This window comes from Bombus huntii, chromosome 2 (assembly GCF_024542735.1).
Source record: "Bombus huntii isolate Logan2020A chromosome 2, iyBomHunt1.1, whole genome shotgun sequence".
NCBI lineage: Eukaryota > Metazoa > Arthropoda > Insecta > Hymenoptera > Apidae > Bombus > Bombus huntii.
Window position 1 is genome coordinate 15,078,089 of NC_066239.1, and position 15,958 is coordinate 15,094,046.

Genomic DNA, 15,958 nt, shown 5'->3' on the forward strand with positions numbered 1-15,958 from the left:
AGTCGGACATTCGGAACTTCTTTTATTATACAGTCCTGGACTCTTTTAATACTTACAAGGGAGTCGCCATTGCAATAAATGCTTTTTAAATGGCACGATGTGTAAATTGCAGTTATCCATTGATATAAAGGAATATCTCACTGGTTAGAATATATTTATGGAAAATAAAACTGAGTATATTTTTTAAATTCTATAAAATTAATTCGCAACGCGAATTCGGTAGAATTCAATAATGTAAATTAACAAGGTTAAATATTATAAATGTTTCGTTGTGTTAACTCAACTTCGGCTCTTTGTGGGTTAGAACTAATCGCCAAAGAGTCGAAATATTTCTCATTCAGCGAATAACAGAACACCTAGCGTCGTTGCAAATCCGATACTACGAGATGTAACGAGTCCGTTGGGACCCACGGTTGGGCAACGCTGACATAGAGCGGCAGATAGAGAGGAGCTGAGAAGATTGCGAACGATAGAAGAGGAGAACAGAGAAATCGTGGAAGGAAAGAAACGGAAAAGACTATGGTGAAGGAGAGGAAACGAAGAGAACCGGGGCCCAATGTCCATTCAGCAGGCACCTGCCACGTTAAATTCAACCGAGCCAGGGCTGGATGGGTGCTTCCTTCGAATGGACTGGCGTGAAACAGAAAGAAAGCGAGAACTGTTCGTGAAAGTTAAAGGAAGAGACGCAGTCGGGTCGGGTTGTGTGGTGTTGGAGGAGGGTGGAAGTGGAGGGGGTTGAAGACGCCAGGAACAGGGATGGAAGAGAAGGTGGAAGAGAAGAAGAAGAAGAAGGAAGGAAAGACGCCCTGTAGGTACATCTCTCTTACATCACTCGTTGCTCTGCTCGTTCTTCCCAACCGTGTGTGGACCTGACTAAAGAAAATAAGCGCCAAGATATCACGCCGATAATGTAACCTTAACCTCTTCTTCGTCTGGTCTTCCTCTATTCGATTCTCCTGTTGATCGATCGACATTTTTCCTTTTTATCTTGTCATCGATAGCGTAGTTATAGAAGAAAATTGAAAATTTTGATAATCTTGTTTGATTTGCTAGAAATTTGGAATTGTTTCTTTGGACTCGTTATTAATTGTTTAATCTTTCTTAGTGGAATGTTAAATCATTCTCTCTTGACAGTCTCTTAATAAATGTCTTTAGATATCAACACTGGTAGCAATGTAACAAATAACTGCTACCACTAAAATTTCAATGAGTAATCTCCAACCCTTTCACGAATTGAACCTCATCCCATCACCATTCTCCCCAAACTTGCTACTCCAGCTGTATTAACATCATCACGATATTACTCTTGGTATTACACTTCGCGCAACCGTCATCCTCCAAATGGGTATCGTAAATTGCTCATCTAACCTCTATTGTCCTATCCAGCGATTTCTTTTTCACCAATATGGCGGCCTAGCGAAAGCCAGTCAGAAGCATCCTCTTACCGCTGATTTGAATGAAATATTCGATGGCTCGGCTCTCCTATTAACTGGCTCTTTAAGAGCTTGGCGATGGTATACTGTTATAACGGACGGAGTAATCACACGGTCATACATAATGTTTCTTTCAATGGCGTGTAGTCGCAAAATTACATTCGCACACGAGCAACGTACGCTAGAGGGCGGTAGAACAAGAGAGATGGAGAGAGTAGAGGGAAAAAGATGGTGGAAGGGGGAGGAGGATCGTTGGCCGCTACCTGCTGGCTCTTACAGCGGCGTCAAAGCGCGTCGGGATCGCCTTCGAGCATATTTCTCCGGTGAATTTCGCATAGTCATTCCAACAATGTGGTTACTTGCATCAATAACCCCGTCTTCCTGTGTTTTTGCCCAACGTTTACACTCATTATACTCGTTCGCGAGGCCACTTATCCCGCAACCGCATAACAAATGTCTCCTGGCTCTCCCACAGGCGTCGCTCCTTCCTCTTACGCATGTTTGCTTTTTCGAATACCTCGCTAAGATAACGCGACATTGATCACTGCCCTCTTTCTATTTTTCTCTTTCTCTTTTCTTTTTTTGTGTCTGTGTTAGTATCGTATTCGAGTTCTAAGTAAATAATCGTAAATGTGACAGTGACACAGTAAAGAGAAAAGAATTGTAAGATGGAGAAGTCGAAAGTGAGTCTGTTATCGTCACCGGGTATTTATTTACTTTGTAGTGTAGTCATTTGTGAACAGGATGAGTTAAGTGATTATTGAGATACCGCTGCGTCGTAGGAAGTTTAGACACTTAAAAATACATTAAGAGATACCAGAAACCTCTAGCACAATAATTTACCAACTAACACGATTAGGGAATTGACAAGATGAAAGTTACTGATTATAAGATTTCTTTTTCATAAGTTTACAATACTGCGACAAATAAGATAATCTGTTGTCTAGTGATTTGTAAAATTTACACGTACAACTTCATTTATTTTCCTATCAGTATCTCGATTGAAATGTAACATTCTATTGCACACAACGGTAAAACGACGAACACGTTATTCATTATTTTCCCCCAATCCTACTCATACGAGCATAGCTCGTTTGGTATACCATGTGTCCCAGAAATTGGTGAACCGATAAACAAACGATAGTTTATATCTATAGCTAATGGAATCATTTCCCTCCCTTTCTCTCCTTTCATGATCGCGCCCGATCGCATGGTTTGAGGCATGCGAGCCAACTGTACCTTGCAACTGTTATCTAGGAAACGACCTTGCCTCCTCTCGTCCTGTATCTCTGTCTTTCTCTTGGTTTCCCTGCAACGAAGTTAAGCTGCATCCTCACTGAACAAGGAGCAACGTGTCCCAAACAGTAACCGACAAGTATCAATTTACAGAAATATTTTGTCCACATTTAGTTTTGCTTCGATTTCAAAGAAGCATTTGTTCCCAAAAATAGGTTCTCTGAGCGCAAATGCGTCGTGAAATAGCCGACAAACTGTACGTACACACTAAAGAAATATTTATTTCTGTTGCGACGTGTTGCCTCGTATTTCTTATTTTCCTTTGGTCTTCACTTCCCCCAAATGGATACAGAAATTGCGTCTTTTGTTATTGACAAGTATCGCGACGACAGAAACGCGAAGAAATATGGAGAAACATCGTGCAACAAACAGCAATTTTTTCAAGAAGCATAGAACATTAACAAAAAGTTCTTCGTTATTACGTCAGTGAGGACGTAGCTTTACTACGCGATGCACGTATGTTTGCATGTGCAAGGCAAGTTCATCGGTCTGCTCGGAAAATCATTGACCTTGCAGTTGATCTAGCGTTGTTGCTGGATTCCTCCAGTTCCTGTTACATGGTGCGTTGTCCGTTATAGGAAAATAGAAGCCAGCTGGCTGTGCCGGGAAAACACGTTCGTGGTCTTTCTTCGTCGTGGATACTCTACTGTAGTGATGTCAACAGATATGTGAAACAGGAGGAACCAAGGAAGGCGAATGATTAGTTATAGTAGTTAAGACTCATATTAGAGGTCTCTGTTTTGTATTTAGTAACTTTCATGGCATGGCAAAACCGGTCATGTGTTAAAGTTACTTAATAGGATTAAGTTACTTTTGAAAAATATCTTTACTTTTCTAAATTAGGACCACAGTTTTGAAATGATAAATATGGAAAGAAAGTTACGTTAATCTAAGAAGGTGCTGTCGATGAGAGATTGTTTTGAGTATACCGAGAGCATTAGTTCTTTTCAAGGCCCTTCAAGGTCATTTATCGTCACTTAGTTTTAATTCATCGATTCGTACTTACAAATAGAGAACATCAGCTCCTAGAGCGTACATACGTTATAACATTAAAATTCAAAACATATTAACAATTATCGACTGACTTCAACAATTGATTGTTTACCTGAAAACAATGAAAAACTTTCATATAAACACATCCTATTCGTCCTTGTATAACTAAGAATGTACAGTTTCTTTTAAACTCGTGTTGAAAAATCTTTTCTCTTGCTTTTTTTTAAGCGGAATGTAAAGAATCTTCAATCAAATCTAGAGGGAACCATAGAATTATGAAACAAAGATATTGTGGAATGGGTAACGAAGCGGAAATTGAAAAGTTAATTAGTGCATTACATTAAGTACAGAGTGGAGCGCGCGCGGATCGAGTCTCGAGTTTCGAAGTTTAAATTTCCTGCGTTGCGGAGATTTTTTTCACTTCTCGGCACTCCGGGATGCCATAGAGCCGCCGCGACCTTGAAACGAAACGTGTTATTATCGTCTTTGAAACGTGTACTTCCCTCGGGCAAAACGATTCGAACAGTATAAACTATTTGAGGCATTCGAAAATAAAAAATTTCATTATCCGTCTGTTTCGCAATGGCTTATTCCACTCGATGCTTCCGTGTGTTTCTTGTAGTAAAAAATAAAATCGTATTTCGTGTATGTAATATTTATCCAAATATTTTAAACGCTTATCTCTTTGGAAAAAAAAAATTAAAATATTTACTAAGCATCAAATTTCTAACTTAGTATTTATACTTTGTTTACTTAAACGCAAAATATATATTAAAAATGAATTTCCGTTACTTGCATAAAACTTGTCTTAGAGATCCTGACGAGTAATGTTGTTGGAAAGATACGAGTGAAAAAGATTGTAATTTGGTGCTAAAAAAAAATGAGCAATTTCAATAAAAAAAATGCAATGTGCGATAAACACTGTGTCAGTCACGTAAACACACGTGTTTCTCAGCCATTCATCAACCTTGGGTTACATGAAAATAAATACATGTAACCTTCTCCCGCGATAAAAAATGTTACATAATTCGCTGAACCTTTCCCGCGAAACGTGTACGTAAGTACGAATCTGAGAAATATAAAACTACTTGGCTTATACGGAAGAAAAATGCAACTTGCAGATTATGGCTCATGAAGTACAATTTTAAAGCACCATCCATCTCTATTACAGTCTAATTATATTTTATACAAAAAGAATTATTTTCGAACATGTGTTACCATTAACCTGTTACCTGTACCTTAACCAGTAACTTCTATATCTAATCGCGAAATTAAGTGTTGGTAAAAAAGATTACCAGCGCAACGTTGCCCTGGTTCTTAATGGGTTAAACTTCTTTGAGATCATCTAAATCTTCTATATAAAACTTTTACGATAAACCGCCAACGAATAAAATGATAAAAAATGGTAGGAGAAAAAATGTTAAGATCGAGATAAATTTTCCAAACTCTCTGTCGAGGTCGTAACTGCTACCGTAGTGACAAGTATCAGGAACGAGTTTCTCCGACTGGCACGTTAAAGAAATCAACAAAAGGCGGCTCGAATTACCGGAGAGCAGCTTTTCTGGATACACAGACGGACCGATGCTAAAATTATTAGCAAGCTTACGTGGCACGTGGGGTTTCTTCGATGACGGGTGAAGTCCTATCCGAGGCTTTCATCCAATTTTACAAATTTACCGCCTTATACTGTGGTTTCCGACGTTTGCGTCCAGTTTCTCCACTTCTTTTCTCTTGTCTTGCCGTCTTGTATGCGCTTCTTTCCACGCTGTAATACCGTGATACGATGTGCGTGGATATCGATGGACGAATAGAGAAACGATTTGGTCGTGTTTGAATTTGTGGCTCCTCAGAGTACAGTAGTGAGATGTGTGTATAATGTGCTGATGACTTGTGCAAAAAGAAAACGAAGTGATGTTTGCAGTTTGATATTCGTCCTCGTCGTGAATGACCTCGTCGACTAATGCTAAGCTTAAGGACAACACGTTAAATCATGAAAAGTATTTAAGGCAGTTTTTCATGGCATATATTTTATTTCTTTATTAGTTTGTCTTAAAAATTCGTAGTGATATTAATCTCTTTCTTTGAGATCGGAGACTCAACAACTCTTTAATAAATATCGTATTAATTAACGATTAAACATCTTGCTTTCTGTTATAAATTTATATATATATATAATAAATGTTATATATAATATATATATATAAAATAATATATATATAAATATACATACATATATATAAACACGCGCGCGCGCGCGCGCGCGCGCACACACACACACACACACACACACAAACACACACACACACACACACACACACACACACACACACACACACACGTATGTATGTATGTATGTATGTATGTATGTATGTATGTATGTATGTATGTATGTATGTATGTAAAACACACATTTACTAATTTTTATACTCTTGAACTTGGTTCACATCGTTTTCCCAACAACATCACGGTTAACTAGCCAGTTGATTAACTTTATACTCTTCGGCGAAGAAGAACATTTCCTCGTTTGGAACCAGACGGGGGCGTTTTATCCTGATTTTGGGAACCTCCTTCGGGCAACATCTCCCTTGTCCAATTACTCGAGACATTAATTACACTTAATTATTGCCCGGACGATCTGAAATAGGCCCGCATTGTGCCCGCGTCGAGTTCTTACGCGTGGCTTAATGAAACGGACGTCCGGCTTGTATCGTTGATAATAAGATTGCCGCTGTTAAGGGATCACGTCGATTTCACAAAAGGCGAACGCCCCGTAGAAAGTAATTTAATTCCAGCTGGTGGATGCGTAGCCCAAGGATCGGTGTAAATCACGCAGCCCGAACACACACCGCTTGAATGACGCCGCCATTGTTTGCCGATGAACATTTCAGCGAACCTTCGCTAAATAAAACAAAATAAAATATAGCATACAAATATACACCAAAACTCTCTAATCATGTAAAAAAAATTAAACGAAGTGAAATAAAATTCGGTAAGATCTGCAAGTCGTAACCGAAACAAGATTTAATAATTTCTCATCAATAGAACATTTGTTATGCAGACTCGTGGACAGAATGTTTTTTATAGTGGAAAAGCGGTTACGCGAGCATGAAACGTATGTAACAGTTGTTATCAACGGGTGACGCGTGCCAGGTTTCACCGGACACACATTGGAATCACTTGCACGTGCATCAGCCACAAACAAGAACCATACATCATTTTCACGTTAAAATGGCAAACGACGACAGAACTGTTACCCGTTGCTTGTGATCGTGTCCTGAAACACGATAATTTTAGCTCTCCGGAATGTATCTACCTTCTATACATTGAACGATCTCTTACGCGGATACTTATTTCGGTACTGAATATACTCATATGTATGTAATATCATTAAAATAAATCTCTCGAGAGTTAACCTTTTCTAAGTTTCTGTGGAATATAACAGAATGCGTATGTATGAATTTTGTTAGGTTAGGATTAGAACTATAAGGAATTCGAGAAATTATAATTTTATAAAATGTAAAAGTATAGGAAGATTTATTGCAGATTTGTGGTCAAATTGTTGGGATAATTCTTTAATTCAAAATTAATTAAATTTAAACCTAAATTAATAAGAAATCCCGTGTATCACGTAGAATAGGGAAAGTATAGGTACATATACGGTGCACGGTTAGGTTCCGGCAGCCTATCTAATCCTAGGTGCGCAAACGCGGCGTGCGCAATCGTTTGTGCCCATATATACACGCAATATACATATATTCATGACCTGTACCGTTTCAAGAAGTGAATCGAAAGAATGTAATCTCCGATCTTCATCTTCTCCCGATTCGTTTCGTAGCTGGATCCGCCGGCTGGCTGTTCTCTTCATTATGCCGGTGAACACCAGAGGACACGTTCTCTTACGAAACCTCTCACTTTATACGTCGATTTAACGTATATTGCTGTTAGTTAGACACTAGACAGGGTGCGCGCGGCTAAAGGATCAAGGAAAGTTGATCGATAAATCAAACGAATCCGCGCGCAAGGACCCGTTGTTACTCGAATTATACCAGCTTCTTCGCTTCTTCTATGAAGCTCGATATTTTTGTCAAAATTTATTGAGATGATTCACAAAATCTTTTAAGGAACAGGTTTCCTTTTTAGCCACGTTATAGTCGGACTCGATGGATAACCAATGGTCGTGTCTCATCCGATTCGCTCTCTTCCTGGTTTCGACCGAATTCACTGACTGTTCAAGTTGAACTTTGAATATCGTTATCCAACGAATTGGAAAGATTTTTGTACAATCAAATATGGCTTCTGCAGCAATTTTTTAGAATTACTGGTTACAAATTTGAAACCCGGCAGTAATTGATAGAGTGGAGAATTTTGATAATGCGAATCGAGGGAATAGTATCGCAATAATTTGGATTATATCGAGTTAATTTTTTCCCTAAGATAGGGAAGATTCAGAGATCCTTTCAGAGTTCTTGAAATATCTAACATTTATGTTCAACGTGTCAATATCATTTAATATTTCTTCTAAGTCTTTTACTCAAAAAGAAAATTTTTTTCTATTACTCATGTGCCTCGATAACGTAAAAATCAATGACAACGATAATAACACCGATTCGACATAAAATTTCAGAAAGAAATCACATTTTTCAGGTCGATCCAAAATCAGCGGAAATCGATCCCATTACCGCGTGACCTCGCGTCCGGTTTGTAAATCCGAGTTGTATCCTTCTCTGCTCCCACGGGGCAAACATACCACACAGGTGTTCCCCTGGTATCGAATAAAAGCGTGGAATCGCGCGATCCTTGTCACGATGGCGCGCGTGCACGCGCATTGTACACATTTACACTCGTCCATATGGAAGAAGAAGAGAATGTGTCGTAAGGTTGGACGAAGGTAGTGTGACCAGCGGAGGCTGGACGTCCGGAATGCGAGCGGAACCCGTTTCTATGAGTCAAGTCTGGCTATTGACAACAGTCTCTACTCTGTCTTTCTTCCCCCCCCCCCCTCTCTCTCTTTCTCTTCTGCAGATCCTTTCCCCGCGTGCCACCTCTCCAAGCTGAATCCTGTGGTTCAGGATCGTGCCACGTGATCTGGAACATCGCGGTGTAGAGGGAACGGTGGGGCAGATTCGCGGGATCGAGTCAAGTTACTCCGTGAAAATTCAAAATGAAGGCAGGCCCGTGCAGATGTGAGACGTCTCGGGTAATATCGGTCGCGTTTACAAGCTAACATGGAGAATTTAGACGAAAGGCAAGTTGGAAAAAAGGAACTCTGACTCGTAAAGTGCCCGATTGTGAAGTTTCGATTAACGTAATTTGTTGAATTACTTACGTAATGAAATTTGAAAAATCTCTTAGAAATGATATGCGTTCTTTCTTACTTCTATTTTGTGCTTGAGATACAAATGTTGTAAACATTGAGCAACTTCGGTGAAAAAGATGAGAGTCCGAAAAATGTTTCGATGATCGTAACCGACGTAACTTTCGCTGCAAGCGCGGTTACGTGGGTTTGGTATGCTTCCCTCGAGATATGGCAGTTGGTTTGAGATAGGGGCAATTGTGGTTGAGGCGGGAATGGAATTCGGTGGTGTTTACGTCGATTGTGCTGGGCGGTAGGTGGAGTTAGGTTAGTGAGGTTAAGTGAAGAGAGTATGTGGTGAGACTGGTTTCAAAAGTTAGTAATTATCATCATCATCGTGGCTTATTGTTGCAGTTAAAGTAACTTTCGTAATATTTCAATCGGTTTTCTTCTTTTAATTTATCTTGGCGTTGCCTTGTAATTTTAATACACTGATGTTAATATGTACTTTAAAAAAACAAATTAAAACAAATTTGGCCAAATTAAATTTAACTACATTATTACTTTCTGTTATAATTGATTAAAGAAATGTTTAAGTATTTTTCAAAATTGCAATACAATTTCAAGCAAAGTTACAATTCCAATCAAATATTTCTCAGCTTTCATTCTCATTTGATTATACGATTTATAGATGAACACTGTATTAATTAGAAAATAATTGGTGTGAGAGCGTGTATGAAAATCATTAAGGTAGCAATTAAATATTCCTCTCGGTTAACACGCCTTTAATTGCTATCCTCTACTGAATCTACACACAGATAATTTTATTGAATATTTAATTTAATGATCATTTTTATTATTATTTTCATTATTATATAGGATTATTAATTAAATAACCTACATCCACGTATCTGGTCTGTTCGCTTTATTAATATTCTCCACTGTAAAGAAAGAGTAAGAAAGAAATCAAGCATTCGACGATAAACTTCGCGATCTCAGGATGCAAATAACAAACGATTATAGAATGGCAGTTTTTATCTAAGCTATAACGTCCTTATCTCCTTAGCAACGATAACGATATCCGGCAGTTAGAACATACTACTTCTTTCATATGTTCATCGAGTTCGAAAGTTTTTACCTAAGCATAGGTGTTACATTATCAACTTGCGTCGCTTAACTGAAGAAGAAGGAAAAAGCTCGATCGGAAAAGACCCTAGCAGAAAATGTAACTAGCTGTGTACGTTTCCAGATAGTTGCTTTTCAACCGTAATTAAAATCGAAACGTAGATAAGTCGCTACCAGAAAAAGTGGTTCGAGTAAATATTTTTTCTCAATCGCATAAGTACAGGACGCGATATATAACCTATATTTATCTTTTACTATGATCTTTTTCTATTAATTTCTAAGCCTTTATACCGATACTTACGGATAGTATTCAAAGTTCCAAGATAGTAATTAGTAATCGACAATCGATAATTAGTGCTTAATGTTCGAAGGTATATAATTAATATCGTTAAAATAAACTAATGTTATTAATCGATAATTGACATTAAAACGTTTCTTTCTTTTCGTATTTATTCCAAAACGTATAACAGCATCGAAAAACATCGAAAATTACCATCGGATCACCGTGTATATAGCAAGTAAATAGCTTCAGGTAGAAGAGAGGTTCACCAGTTCGAAAACGAGTAACAGAACCGGCTGTTACGTTATTGCGCGATGGCTCCGGAGAACATTAATATTTCATCGAGATTCGCGTGTCTTCGCGTGCAGCGTTTCCATTGATCGATCTTAGACGAGAAAATAACTTGGATCTTCCGACTCGTACGACCGAGACGCGTCTCAACTCAAGCGTTGCGAGTCTTCAACCGGACGAGTTATAACGGTATTGAAGAGAACTACTCGAGAAACTATATCTAGCCCTTGGATGGAGGGATTGCTTGCTTCTTACAATCGAATAATTGGAGTGTAACTAGAAACACGAACGGTAGTTTAGCAATGGAGAAGAACTTTAGAACGACAGCAATTTTCTTCTTGTTTCTTTGAGAAAGGCACCGTTCATTTTATGTTTGACGAGAATGGGGTTGTTGGACGAATTTGATTAAAAAGGAAAGATCTTTAACAAATCTATATTTTTGATTTAATTATTTGAAAATGCAATTTTGCATATACCTATATGCAATTATATACTATAATCGCAGGCGTTTCTTTAAAATGATGTACCATTGAAACAAGGCAAAATATCGTCGAATTCTTCTAGATTCAATTTCTCAAAAGAATGGCTCTATTGATTAACCAAACATAGTTCCCATAAGCATATACGTACTTCTCAGAAAAGATAGTTATATCTAGATCAATATTACTCCCCACAGTGACCTATATGTCAAAGAAAAAAAAGACACATCAAGTATTAAATCATACTACTATTACGTCCACTATCTCTACAAATCCTCCACTCTTGGAAAAGTCTATCTTATTCAAACGTAACGTAACTCAAATTAAATCTTTTCCATCATCATAAATACGAAACATTTATAAAATTATCATCTTCGATTATTTACTCAACATCTAGCTAACAAAATCTTCTCCATCGCCGTACGCCTTAATCCTGACCGCGTACAATTAACGTATGAATAGTTAATTTATTGAAATTTAAACGACCATTTTACGCTACTTGTACTCGAATGATTTTAAGATCTTGCTGTATCTCTTGCACAGTGTTATACTGACAGGCGAGAAACATAGAAACGTAACTTCCGATCCACTGATTTACGCTAAACAGACGATGATAGGTTATACGGTGGACGCAATACAGAAGCGTTTCCGATGCAATTCGAAGGTGCGTTGTTACAATGGAGTTCATCGATCCATAATGACTATTTCCCCGCCAGCTACAGCCTGTAATAACGGAATAGCCAATAAAGTATATCCTGTCGATTTAATCGTTACCCCCACGGTGCACCGCGCGCACGGAGATCGGATCGGTGATTTTCACGTGATGTTTCGCAAATCGTGAGGCGCTCGCGTGATTCGCGCGTTTTAAGCGTTCCCGCTCTTCCCGTCCGATAGAAAGAGAAAGGGAACAGAGGGTGGAAGGAAGAGGGAAGATACGTGATGCGGGTTCAACCTGCCGCGGGAACCTTTAAAGAAGGTCGGTGCAACGGGAGAGATGTAATTTTAATAAATTGGAGAACAAGTCATTGTAAAAGATGGATATTCAGATGTTGGAGATGCAGCAGATTTACGACTCGCTGGAATTAAGTTAGTTAAGGTGTTGAAAACCTAACGTCTTTTCAAAGGCGTTTGCCGCGTTTCTTTTCAAATCAAAATACATACACACGATACGTACAATGTATGCGCCTAAAGTTTTAAAGTTAATTTCTATTCAAGGAATGGACTGTTTTATTATAGGTTTAGGAAATTGAAAAGAAGCAATTGCTTGTTTCTAAGAAAGAATCGCGAGAAGTACAGTTAGAAACTGTATTGTGAATCACTTTTCCTGGTTTCCGTAACGAGGAAGTGAAAAAAAAAAAACGCAGATAAGTCAGCTTTTACCGCAGCTAAATGGGAGATACGCAGGTACGAGTCGTTACAGTTTTGTCGTTGCAACGATTCCCGCTGCGTAATTTGATAATGAACAGTTGAAAAATAGCAGCGTTGTGTCCGTACTCTTTAATATCCCATTATATGGAAGTTAACGACCGGAAAATACACCGCTCGACTACTTGAAGGAAGTAGCTCATGAGCAAGTCTTTTGTATCCTCGCAATGGTATAATTCCTGTAACGTCTCGTTCTCGGAGGATTTATTTCGTTGATTTGTACTTGTTTATTGCTTTTGTGTTTTCATGAATGGAGCATGTCGCATGCGAATCGTAATATGGTTTTAATGGCGTTTCGACTTCAATGATATCAGCGGCTGATTGCGCTTCCCGTAAGAAGCTTCCAATCATTATGTATTTTAGGAACAACAAATAAGGATATTTAGAGAACGAATTAATTATTATCTCTTTTTCGAAAGTTATAAATGCTGTTTTCAAAGAGTTCCTTAGCTCACCATAAACCAGATAAGAATCTTTGGTTCCATCTAGAAAAAGAAACCTTCAGATCAAACCGAAAGGGATTCGGATTATATTTTCTAATCGTATTTGTATATTTCTTTTTACGGTCAGCTTGTCATCCACGTACAATCGAACAGAGAGTCCATTAATTATTTCCCTTCGACTTGTTTCAGGGGGAGCATCTCGGAAGCCATGCCGGCTGACGAGTTCGCTGGAAATCGAAACAGAAGCAAACCAAGACTGCAACCACCTTAACGAACCGCTATTATCACTGGCAAGGTCATCGGGCAGACCGGATCTAATCATGCTCACGCCGACCATGCTTCCTGTGCACTCGTTCCTCTTTCTTAACGACGTCAACCAGAAGATCGGGTGGTAAAAAATTCGAAATCGAGTTGATTGAAAATCTCAAGGAATATTAAAAAAAAAAAAAAAATACGAATAAACAATTTGATATAGAAATCATCCATTTTGGGCAAAGAAAAGAAACAATCAGAAAAAGGAATAACCACAGAAGCTCTGAATTTCATTGCTTCCTAAAGGTACTTCCTTGGATATTTTTACATTCTGGAGGCGTGAACGAACTCTGAAAAACAGAAACGACTTCTATCGGATGATCGAAAGAACTACCTGGACACCGAGTATAATTATTCACACGTGCGGATGCCATTTCCGGCATGTTTCTCCATGAAGAAGGTCAGCTTCAGTTTTTGCCACTTGTAGATAGAAGTTGAAGTGGCGGACGTCTTAACGAGGTTGCTAGAATGTCAAAGAAATAGATGAGGGAAATATTATGAAGATATATTTATGAACATCTAATTGAGCATTTAATTAAGAACTTAATCGAAAGACCAAAATAAGTTGGTTCTTGAGACCAAGTACCTATCTAAGTATAATAGTCTTTTGTACTTACGGTTTAGTAAGAGGACTCGAGTAAAACGATTACTCGTTAAAAGGAACAATAGAATAATCATGCCTCCGCAGACGGTGGTCTCTGCTTTCATGCCTCATCGCGGAGAATCTCAGCGAAAAAAGTGTCCCGAAGCGTGAGCTGAAAGGTGGCTATGTAGGCTGCCTAGTGAATGCCGTCGCCATGGTGGAGCTGGCGTGTAGCAACTCCCTAAGTCCAGGAACCTAATCCCGCGTCAGAAAGACAAAATTCGCTACGGAGAAAAGTAAACAAAAATATATATATAGGAAAGAAGAGACAAAGATTAAAGGTCGTTAAGAATTAAAGGTAATTTAATGATAAAAGGGAGAAAGAATTGTGTAAAAATTCTACTGGGAAAGAAAAGAAAGAAGAAACCTCCAACGAGAAAGACGTGCTCAGAAGCGAGTCCCGCGTAGCGCCATGTAGAGGAGCAGGAAGAAGCGCAGTCTTCCTCAGGCATTCCAGCGTCGAGTAATGCTGAAGCATATCCTGACGGGGCAACCGTCGTCAGCGGGCTCCAGGCACCAGCACAATGACTACCAGGCGAGCTCGGGCTCGTTGCACGGCGGCCACCACCACCACCATCATTCTGGTCACCAACAGGATCAACAGCAACACCATCATTACAACCAAAACAGCAACGTTCGTGGAACGACAGGGGGGAGCCAAGGACGGGGAGTCGACGTTTACGACTCGGTGGTCCATCAAAGAGCCAACGTGCATCAGGCTGCCACCACGCCATCTTCCACTCACAGACACCCTTTGAATCATTCTCAGTTGAGCGTGAACAATCTTTCTCAACGATTGAATCACTCGCACGCTCTTAATCTGTCCACGTTGTCCACGTCGAAGCATTCTGTGAACAGCGTCAGTCCTGTTGCCGGTGGGAATAACAATAACAATAATAATAATCTGTCGACTACATTGGGGGTGATATCCCCGGCGCCGCTGCACCAGGACAGCAGACCTAAAGCGAATGGAGGCTTTGATATCTCGAGACTGTCCAGATTACCCAGTCAGGCGACACCTTCGCCTGCACCTGTTCTTCAGGGTACGACTACCGGGGGACAGTTAACCGGTCCCGGTTCCACGGCGTACCCCTTGAACGCTTCCTGGTCGTCGTCCCTGTCAAGGAATCACAAGGACCACGAGGTTGGCGCGAAAGAGACGTTGACCAGTTTGGGTTTATTGTGTCTAGTGTCGTTGTTACTGGCGCTACTCTCGTTGATCTTCTTGCTGAAGATCTCACCGTTAACGGTGACGCCGAGTAGCCTGATCAGCCCGGAAGAGTATACGATTGTCTACGAGGTGACGTTAGCGCTGTGCGCACTCGCCCTCTCCCTAAACCTCTGCTGTCTCCTCGTGTGCGCTATACAGTTCCTCTTCACTGTGAAACTCGTCAAGACTTCGTATCAAGGACATTGGTGAGTAGAGTTTTCGTTTTATGCCACGCTGGGTAAATCTGTGATTTATAACGCTTTAAATACCTTTGTACATAATCCGTACTTTACTCAACCCGAAGGTCGAACAAGGTGTGAAAAATATATACGTTTAAAGTTTGTATCCTTAAGATACTGTTATCTTTGAAAATCCGGAAGTCAAACAAAATACACAAAGAGAAACTTCTAAAAGTGCAAATAAACATTGAGATACAAATATCCTTTAATCCGAACTATACATATGATGGAAAGAGGACTCTCATAGTCATCGACATTTTCCCTCCTAAATGTCAACAGCATCCATATTTACATTGTTGCTGTTGTACATGTAACTTTTTAAACTTACTTAGGTATTGATAAAGAAAAGAAAAACAAGCATTTTCCTGGTAGCTGGGAATTCGCGGGATTCGCGGTCGAACGATGATTACCATTAATTTCTATAATCTGGCGACGCTATCCTCAATCAAGATTATCCTTGTGCCGGAATATAAGTTCTCATTCGTCCATGCGTGGC

General features: G+C 39.4%; 1 protein-coding gene across 4 annotated transcripts in view; it reads left to right on the forward strand.

The window, feature by feature from the left end:
- Window positions 1-15,958, forward strand: part of LOC126878116 (uncharacterized) — a 54,673-nt gene that overhangs the window by 22,445 nt on the left and 16,270 nt on the right. For 2 of the 4 annotated variants that reach the window (XM_050640613.1, XM_050640610.1), the window contains exon 2: window positions 13,248-15,429. In XM_050640613.1, coding sequence (XP_050496570.1) covers window positions 14,480-15,429 — 950 coding nt within the window. In that variant the 5' untranslated portion in view covers window positions 13,248-14,479. Of the gene's footprint in view, window positions 1-5,432; window positions 5,720-10,081; window positions 10,251-13,247; window positions 15,430-15,958 lie in introns of those variants that run through there. The other 2 variants (XM_050640612.1, XM_050640609.1) reach the window with 2 other exon arrangements.